This window comes from Ischnura elegans, chromosome 10 (assembly GCF_921293095.1).
Source record: "Ischnura elegans chromosome 10, ioIscEleg1.1, whole genome shotgun sequence".
Classification (NCBI taxonomy): Eukaryota; Metazoa; Arthropoda; class Insecta; order Odonata; family Coenagrionidae; genus Ischnura; species Ischnura elegans.
Genome location: NC_060255.1, coordinates 90,649,842 through 90,660,203, shown reverse-complemented (window position 1 = coordinate 90,660,203; position 10,362 = coordinate 90,649,842). Strand labels below are relative to the sequence as shown.

The 10,362-nt window shown below is 38.7% G+C and overlaps 1 protein-coding gene across 3 annotated transcripts in view; it reads left to right on the top strand.

Annotated features, from left to right (window-relative positions):
- Window positions 1-7,371: 7,371 nt before the first annotated feature.
- LOC124167203 (cilia- and flagella-associated protein 91-like) overlaps window positions 7,372-10,362 on the top strand; it is a 36,682-nt gene continuing 33,691 nt past the window's right edge. The window contains exons 1-3 of one of the 3 annotated variants that reach the window (XM_046545046.1): window positions 7,372-7,825; window positions 7,905-7,981; window positions 8,999-9,183. In XM_046545046.1, coding sequence (XP_046401002.1) covers window positions 7,777-7,825; window positions 7,905-7,981; window positions 8,999-9,183 — 311 coding nt within the window. In that variant the 5' untranslated portion in view covers window positions 7,372-7,776. Of the gene's footprint in view, window positions 7,826-7,904; window positions 7,982-8,524; window positions 8,884-8,998; window positions 9,184-10,362 lie in introns of those variants that run through there. The other 2 variants (XM_046545048.1, XM_046545047.1) reach the window with 2 other exon arrangements.

Below are 10,362 nucleotides of genomic sequence, written 5' to 3'. Positions count from 1 at the left end.
TTATGTCGTAATTTAGAGGAAATCTTAAGTTGATAATTTTAAGAGTCGCACAATGCACTCTTCAACCGTCATGATAATCATTACTTTGGTGTCTGTGTTATGCTTTCTATGCATATGCTATAACAGAATATTGTCACCAATTAGATATAACTGAGGGAAAAATAATCTAAAACAGTTTTTTTTTTGAGATATGCAATGTGACAGGATCCTGAATTGCTCTCAAGAAGCAAGTCACTGGGTCTCATACATTACTCTCAGTATTATTTTGCAGTGGTTGCAGAGTTACCTAATAATATATGTTATGAGACATGGAGAGCTATCAAAATCTAGTGCTTCACGATTTCTCTAAAAACAGTGTCAGAAAGGTTCAGCTTCATGCTGATCTGTTATGATGGGAAGAACTTTTAATACATCCTGTCCCATTGAATATTGCAGTTGCCTGTTGGCTGGATGTGAAATTAGAGTTTGGCGGTGTCAAAAAAAGTTATATATCATGCTGAAGAGTGATCGCAGAAGTACGTCCTGGTGGTTAAGCTCTTATATCACCTCTAGCATAAACTGGCTGAGCTTAAAGCCACCGAGTGCGTCCACCGGGTTGCGGATGGTGGGTCGACCTTTAGATATAGAGGTTAGCTGCGAGAGAAGCGAGTTCTCTCATCGAATAAGCAGTCGTGGACAAAAAGCGGCGGTATTCTGAGGGGGTATTGGGCTACCCTTGGGTAAGGTAGACCATTTAAAAGATACCAAAACCTGTGAAGATACCGTGACTTGGCGACTGGGGGCCGCCAACAATTATGCCTCTCATCACCCAGGGGAGAGGGCAGCAGCTCTTCTTCACATGTGCGAAGGTGGAGACCATACTGGTCGGTACAGCGACACACATTCCACTACAGGCGTGGTAACATTTACTTTAACGGCTCTAGTACTGCGATGTGGAAGGCAAGGGGAAACCACCACATTATCTTCCTGAGGAGTCACAGCTACTCCACTCAATTTATATAATGACATGATGGAATTCTCTCGGGTAAAATATTCAGGAGGTAAACTAGTCCCCCATTCGGATCTCCGGGCGGGGACTACTCGAGAGGGTACATCGGTCAAACGTGATAGAATGTTGCGGATAGGAACATGGAACGTCAGATCACTTCGTACCTGTGGTAAGCTAGAGAACTTGAAGGTGGAGATGCGAAGAATGAACCTCGATGTATTAGGCATCAGCGAAATGAAGTGGCCCCAGGAAGGAGACTTCTGGAGTGGAAGCTACAGAATGATACACACGGGATCGTCAAATGGTAATGCTGGAGTAGGTATAATGCTTAGAAAGAGTGCCGGGATGCGTGTTAAAAGCTACCTGCAGTTTAATGAAAGGATAGTAATGGTGAAGATAGATACTAAACCCGTAGCTACTGTAGTGGTACAGGTTTACATGCCTACGTCAGATTATGAAGACGAAGAAGTAGAAGATGTATACCAAGATATAGCGGAAGTTATCAAGTAGGTAAGAGGGGAAGAAAATCTTATTATTTTAGGTGACTGGAATGCCGTCATTGGCGAAGGTCAAGACGGAATAATAACTGGGAAATATGGGTTGGGTAACCAAAATGAAAGAGGAGAAAGGCTACTTGAATTCTGCACGGAGCACAGGCTAGTGGTTGCCAACACTTTATTCAAAAATCCCCTGCGAAGAAGATACATGTGGAAGATGCCAGGAGACCATAGAAGATTCCAAATCGACTACCTTCTAGTGAAACAAAGATTCAGGAACCAGGTGAAGGACTGCAAAAGTTATCCAGGGGCAGATATCGATAGTGACCATAACTTAGTTATTATGAAAAGCCACCTTAAATTTAAAAAGTTGAAGAAAGCCGTGAAAAACATATGGCAGATTGAAAAATTGAGGGAGGTTCAGCATCAACTGGCTTTTAAAGAGGCTGTAGAAAATAAAATAGGGGAGGATACGACCAACAAACCAATGGAAGAGAGTTGGAAAACCATTAGAAGCGGTCTGCAGGCGGCAGCTGAGGAAGTTCTTGGTAAAAGAAGAGTCGTTATGAAAACATCATGGATCACGCAGGAAGTATTAGATCTCATTGAAGAAAGAAGAAAATACTAGGCTGCGAAAACAGAGGAAGGACAGAATCGTTACAAGAGAATAAGGAACGAAATATGTCGTAAAGCGCGGAAGGCTGGAGAAATGTGGATGAAAAGCATTTGCAAAGACGTGCAAAACAATCTTAAACATGGAAAAGTAGAGGCCGCTTATAGGATAGTGAGGAACCACTTTAAGGAAAGGGGCGTAAGATGTAATACCCTTAGGGACAAAAACGGAGAACTATTGATTGAAAACGAAGAAAAAGGGAAGAGATGGAAGGAATATCTGGAAGATTTGTACAAAGGAAGTCGCCTCAGAACGAATGCTATCGAAAACGAGAGGGAAGTGGATGCTGATGACATGGGAGCCCCAATTTTAAGATCGGAATTTGATGCGGCTGTAAGAGACCTCAGGATAAATAAAGCGTCTGGCATTGATGACATTCCTACAGAACTAATTAAAAATTCAGGAGAGAAGAGGTTGAACCAGCTATACAAAATCATTAGTGAAATGTATACGACAGGTGAGATACCAAAGAATTTCGAGAGGAACATTATAATCCCAATTCCTAAGAAGAAAAGAGCGGAGAAGTGCGAAGATTTTAGGACCATAGGCCTTACTACACATGCGTCAAAGATACTGACAAGGATCATCTATAGAAGAATAGAACGAAAAGCAGAAGAGTACTTGGATGAGGACCAATTTGGATTCAGAAAAAAACAAGGGCACAAGGGAAGCAAAATTGGCCCTAAGACTGCTCATAGAGAAGAGAATGGAAAAGAACATGCCAACATTCGTTGCGTTTGTGGACTTAGAGAAAGCATTTGACTACGTGGATTGGAGCACAATGCTTGGAATCCTAAAGGAAATTGGGGTTCTTTATAATGACAGAAGAATCATCCACAGTTTATACAAAAACCAAGTAGCCGTGATAAAATCTGGGCCCAGCTGTGAAGAAGCAAGAATTAAGAAAGGAGTGTGACAAGGCTGTACATTGTCACCCGTAATTTTCAACGTTTACATTGAAAAAGCCATTAATGAAATCAAAGAAAAGGAATTGGGAGTGAACATCCATGGAGAAAAAATTCGCATGCTAAGATTTACCGATGACATAGCCGTTATAGCAGAAACAGAGAAGGATTTGAAAAATATTCTGGTTAATATGGGTAGGGTAATGAGTAGATATCAACTGAAAATAAGCACGAAGAAAACCAAGATCTTAGTATGCAGCAGAAGAGAAGAAGTCAAGACCAACATTAAAATAGGGAGGCAAAAACTGATAGAGGTGGATGAATTCTGTTATTTGGGAAGCAAGATAACTAGTGACGGGAGAAGCAAGAAAGAAATTATCAGCAGAATAGCCCAGGTGAAGAGAGCATTCCACCAAAAGAGAGACCTGCTTACAGCGGGAAACTTAAACATGGAAGTAAAGAAACAATTTATAAGAACCTACATCTGGAGTATGCTCCCATACGGAAGTTAGGCATGGACAATGACCGCAGCGGAGAAAGCAAGGATAGAGGCTTTTGAAATGTAGTGCTACAGAAGAATGATGAAAATCAAATGGATCGACCGAGTTAGTAACGAGTAAGTCCTAAGAAGGGTAGGAGAGAAGAGAAGCCTCATGAAAACCTTAATAAGAAGACGGAACAACCTTATAGGCCACATCTTGAGACATGATGGCCTGATGAAGATCGTCGTCGAAGGACAAGTGGAAGGCAAGAATGGAAAAGGAAGACCCCGAACAAAATATATGGAATAAGTAAAGAGAGATGTGAAAGAGAAGAAATACGTAGGTGTGAAAAGATTAGATGATAGGAGAACTGAGTGGAGAGCTGCGTCAAACCAATCCTAGGATTGTTGACCAGTGATGATGAGCATTAACTGACATGAAAAACTTCCATCTGATATATTCTTAACATTAGCACTTCACTATAATCTGAGGATTCCAAATATATTCCCTTTTTTTGCTAAATTTGGTGTTCCATCAGAAAATCATTCTTAAATATTGACATCACATTCAGTTTTCTCTGCTGTTTTTTTGTCTTAAAAACTTCACTGGTCAGTATAGTTTACTGTGTGAATCTATTCTGTGAGATGGTTTATAAGGTGCTGTCTCCTAGCTGTTGAATTATACATGCGTGGCGAATTATTTATTTCTTCAATGTAAAATGTTATCATTGAATTCTCTCATTTCATGAGCACCCCGAAATAACAATAAATCCTTTTCTGGCACTGGCCTTTGTTGAAGAATATTTTAATAGGCATATCAATTCGCTGCAAAGAAAGAAATTGACTGAAAACAAAGGAGATTAGACAGCAAGGGTGGATCCAGGATTTTTTCTTGGGGGTGTAAGGCACAAGGGTGAAGGGACTGACTGGCAAATTCTTGTCTCATATTTGAGATTAAAAACAATGTACAACAAATACTGTAAGAAATATTAATTTTATTTTAATATGAAACTAAATGATTGAGGCTCCGTAATGTACAAAACAAAACAGACTTAATGATAACCATATTAAAAATCTTGTCTATTTTTTAAGCGTCTGCGGGTGGGGAGACCCCCCAGACGCTTACCCCCGTGCCCCCCCCACCCTAAATCTGCCTATGTTAGATAGTATAAATTTGAAAAGATGTACTCAGCAAAGTAGAAGATAGAACAATCTGGCAAAAAAAGCCAGAAAAGAAAGCAGGATTTAAAATAAGAAATTATAAACTTCGGCGAAAAACTATTGATGCAACAGAAAATTAGAAGAAAGATCAGCACCTCAAAATGGAGAAAGATACAGGTGGATTGAGAAGAGGGAGCATACAATGAAAAGGTAAAACTGCTATCAATAAAAGAAGTAGGCAAACAGAATGGACATTTTGGGACAAGAATATGAAAGAGTGATCAAATGGGAACAGACTTGGTAGATACATACATGGTTGTGAAAAAAATAAATGGTTTCTATCTCAGAAGAAATAATGTAGATCACTGTGAATAGTATGTAACCATGAGCCTGAGATATTGGACAGTAAATTGGAATAAGCAATCAGGTGAAGGAAGTTAGTAAGAGTCATCATCTCCAAGGAATTGTTTTAGACAGGATGGGTAATTTTAAAGGCACAGAAGTGAGGCTAGAAGATTTGGAGATAATATTCCTGATACACATTTTGAGATAGAAGGAAAAATGATCAATCAAGGACTGCAGAACAATAAGTATGATTTCACTTGTCGCATAAAAGGCTTTAGTTGATAGGACATGAAATCCTGAAATAAGACCAATTTGGGCTCAGGTAAGAGAAGGGAATCAGAAATATTTCATCAGGTATAAGATCTCTGATGGAAATAACTTGGTATTTTTTATATTTCTTTTGTTCTTGTCCTATTATTCTTATAATATTAATAAATATGAAATATTGAGGTTTAGGTTTTTTACATAAAAAATAAATGTGCTAATATTTCAAAACATCATTTTCCATGTTCAAAGCTTTTTCTGCAAACTAGGCAACTACAAACAGGAAAGCCTTGAAAATGGAAAATAAATTTCCAAAACATCAGCACGTTTTTATATAAAAAACCTTAACCTCAACATTTCATATTTATAATTTAAAAAATAAATCCCGTATGAAAAAAAATATAAATGGCTTCTGAAAGGTGTATAATGAATTGAGATGAACTAATGTAAATACTAATTATGATAAAAGTGTATTGTAGGGACAGGCAACTCACCTATAGTTTGAAAATACCTTAACTAGCAGGGACAGCATAAACAAGAGAATAAGGGAGGATCATGACATCAAAGATGGGGCAAAGACTAGGGACCCATTACCAATCTTGCTTTTTTTGTTTAAATGATGAAGCAAGGCTGTAGCCAGAAAAAATGTTTAGGAAGGGGGGGGGGGGGAGTAAATGAGGATTCCCTTAGGAAAACAGCACATTTCGTAGGGCTTCATTTGGTGAGGGTATACTAATGACTATATCTGCCAGCCATATCAGCAGGGTTGAACTCCAAAATCTCCCTGAACCTTGTGATGAAGGCATGCAAGTCATGATGAAAGATAGTAGCAGGAGTCGCAGTATTTAACTCAAGGCATCAAGGGAAGCTGAGGAAGAAAGGAGAAAATGAAATAAATATGAAGATAGATGAAGATGATTGAGGTATAAAGATTGAGGATTTGCTCTAACAGAGGAGCGGGAAGTTATAGCTCCTATTTACATCTTATAACACCAAATTAAAATTTTTACAGTGAGACATTTTAATTAAACCACAATAGATTCTATTCAATGATTAGTTTGCTATAATTTGTAAAAGTAACAGGGGCGCAGCTAGGAATTAAGACTGGGGTGGGGGGGGGGGTTAAGGTGCAACTAATACCGGGGTGTGTGGGAGTATGGAATACCCACCAGGATAGGCGGTAGGTGCGAGATTAATAAATTGTAGAGTTTTAAGATATATGGTTCAAAATGGTGAGTTTTACGGTTTTCTGAGGGAGATTTTATTAATCCTTACACTTTTCGATTTGTAATATCAATCAAATTAAGTAAAATGGATTAAACTTAAAATTTTCTCTGAGCTCTGAGGGGGGGGGGGTTTATCCCCCAGAACCCCCCCTTGCTGCGCCACTGAAAAGTAATACCCAGAATTGAGAACTTAATAGGTCATAAGTTAACATAAATTGAATTCCTTAGGTTCTAAGTAAGAGAAACAGCATAAAGCGATGCCAAGACTGATTAAATAACTCTAACGAATATGATTTTGGAATGTAATCAAGACATCTTGTGGATACCTGAGTGCAAAACCATCCAAATAGTGTTCCTATATTTCTATGAAGGCAATCCCATACTCCATAGAAATCAGAAATAGTAGATGGAACAGTGGTAAAAGCAACGGCATAACTATGACGGGGATAAGGGTATAGATCCCCCCAAAGCCTAAGAGAAATTAAATAAGTATTTAAAACTATTGTCTGGTTTTGACATATAATATCTGCATATATGCTTCAAGTTAAAGCAGTGGGGTAGACAGGAATTTTGTTTGGGGGGGAGGGGGAATATTTTTAATTTGAGGGTACTAAGTGGAGGGTTTTTAAGTTATTTTAACACGTCTCATAATTGAAGAAAACTTCATGCCTCAACGAAATCTAATGTAAATTCATGATTTTTCATTATTTTGTTTTCTTTTATGAATCAGAGTAATTGTGTTTTTATATTTCGGGAGGGGTGGTCCGGACCCCCTGGACCTCCCCCCTCTTTACGCCTCTGAGCTAAAGATCATTCATTCATATCATGGCCTATACCGACCGATAGATTAGAATCCCCGGAAATCCGTTGCCTGGGGGAGGGGGTCGCCCCCTAGGCCACCACATCCCCCCAGAGCATATTCCTAGGTAAGCGTACGTGAATAAAATCCTTCGAAGAACATTTCTACAAAATAAGGGTACAGTTAGGATTACCGAGAGAACTTGGTCATTCAACGGTTCTGCAAAGAAAAGCGTCTGCTGGTATGGGGTTTCACGTTGGAACGCTTAAATCACTGTCAATGATCCATTCAATCCACTCTCATCGATTCGTTGCTTTCGTAACCATAGCAACACAACGAGCAAAGTTATGCGGTTGGCTTGAGTTAAATCGGTAAGTGAAAGAGTTCCCTGTTATTACGACAGGAACATCACTAACACCACAAGGACTACAAGCGGAATGCGGAAGAGTAAACATCATGTGTCAAGACCACTTGATTATCTATACGGTATGCAATAGAAAATCATGGAAAAGACGACAATTAAGTCAACCGCATCCGTATTTGTCATTGATACCTTTGGTTTCAGACCCCAACTTCTACGTTTCTGACGCTCGCGATCATCAGAAAGCGGCGATGGAATCATTCAGCCGAGTTGCTGAATTCGTGAGTCCTTAGTTATACTCTACTCTAACTCCACGCGAGAGAACAATTGGAGATCTTGGTCTTCTGCGAATTGTAAACAAATTTGATACAAAATCAAAAAAATTTCCAACTCCAATAGGAGTTTTTCAATCGTACGCTCGATAGGAGGGGGGGGGTCTGTTGAATTTACAGCACTACTACAGATTAAGAAACATAAACGCGCACCTTAATCTTTGAATAGGCATCCTCCGACATACTGGGGCCAATCGTATTAAGTATTTTACAAGAACGACGCTGACATTATTATACATAATTACGACTATAAATGTACTACAATATAAGCTAGAGACGAAAGCCACGGACCGTAGATCACATATTGAGATGTATTACATGTATATCTATTTTCTACCGTTTCTACGGTTCAACCGTATTAACCTACGCGACCCCAGTTTACGCGCGCACACACTCCGCTCCATAGAGGATACCTCTATCCCTCTATGCTCCGCTCCACTCCCCACTCCGCTCATTAGGATGCGCGTGACGGCCATGTTATGTTTCATGTGTAATTTACGTCTGTCTATTTTTTCTCAAATTCAAATTAAAGTTTGGGAAGATTGACAGTGGCTGTAGGCGAAAGTAAAGCATTATTTATGACTTATTCTCATTCACAAACTTTAAAATAATTTTTCCTAACTTTTTTTGCTTACATTCATCAATTAATATGCTGTCTTGCGCGTTTAATTAGTTATTTCGGTTATTTCCATCTAGTTGCCTTTATTTTCTTCAATCCCGTTGATCGTTTCATCAAGTCACTTCGATATAGGCACCCTGTGGAGAAATTCTGACGCCCGCAAAAATCCGAAGTTCCTATACACGCAAGTTAATGCATATAATTGGAATATGTCGCTTAAGAATTCAGTATCGTAAGTATTACCACCATGTAGTTAATTGTGTTTGCTTTTTTGTTTGTATCCTAGGGGCGAGGCAATTCACCCTTTTTTGTTAACAATTTTTATTTTATCTTATTTATATTTTCAGCAAATATGTCCGAATTTTTCTACGATGTTCAGCGACTCGAGTAAATATCCTCCAGCATGTATCAAGGTGAAAAGCTTAGATAGAGTACCACCCTGTGTTGATAGATCATGGAAATGTGTGGAAGAGAAGTCACGGGTACGAGCGGTGGATGTCACCGGATCCCATCGCCACCTCTTCTATTGCAGGTAGAGAATTTAATGATAAGGACCATGGATGTAGCAATTGAAATATTGTATTAATGGTATTTCCATGGGTTGTTGACTGGTTGAGGTCATGGCTGAAATTTCAAGGTATCAAGTGTCTCGTCACATTGTGTACATAGTATCATGTTCCTAATTGTGGGGAATATTATTGATAGCAATGTTCATTTCTTTGCTAGTAAGTCCTTTGGACTTCATTGTCCATTCATAAGTGACATACTTACCCTTGACAAAATTAGGACTCGAAACCCGCCCCTGATTTTTCAAATTTAGAGTCCATGCATCTATCATCTTGAGGATGTTATCATTTCATTTCATTTATTTTCCAACGGCAGCAGCCAATTTACAATAGTAATACAATAATTTATGATAAGTAATTCAATAATTTACAATAATATACAGTAATAATACACAGTGATAATATGCAGTAATAATATAAAGTCGTATATGAAACATAAGATGGTATAAAGTTTGTAAAATATCAGAGGGGAGTGTGACAACGAAGAAGGTTAGACAAAGTAAAGTGAACAAGAGAAACAAGAACAAGAGAACGACATGTCAAAGAACCAGGAGCCTCCAAATTTAGTTATTCCGTTATCATTCTGTTGAGCCTCAAAAATCAGTTTCATTGGACCACTTCACTCATTGTCAGTCAGCACTGGAGCGATTGCTGGAGCTGTCCCTCAGAAGGGATGGAAAAAATGATCGTGTGATTCCAGCTTTATTTTTCCTTTCTATCCACAGAATTATTTTAATGAATTCTAAATTAATGTGAATCTGAGTTAAGGGCCCTATTTCTGTCTCCTGTGACTTGACCAATGCACCAAACTCTTCATTGCCTTATAATGCTTTGCAGTGTCCCTTTCTTCTTGAGGCGTCTGTTCAGTTTTTCCATTGGTCCATGCTTCTGATGCATTCTGTACCTATATGTACTTGCATGAACGTTTTCCATACTGTCTTTGGCTCTTTGGGTAAAGTAGTGGAGATGTTGCCATTCCCTCTAGCTTGATTTTCTACATGAACTATAAGTTACTCAATGTGTGTGTTTATAGGAATTCACTGTGGTATAACTAATGTCATCCCATTTATCCAAGATGTACCAAATATATAATGATGAGATATGGGTATTTCAAAGAGGCCTGGTATCAGCTGGGGGTTTTTAAT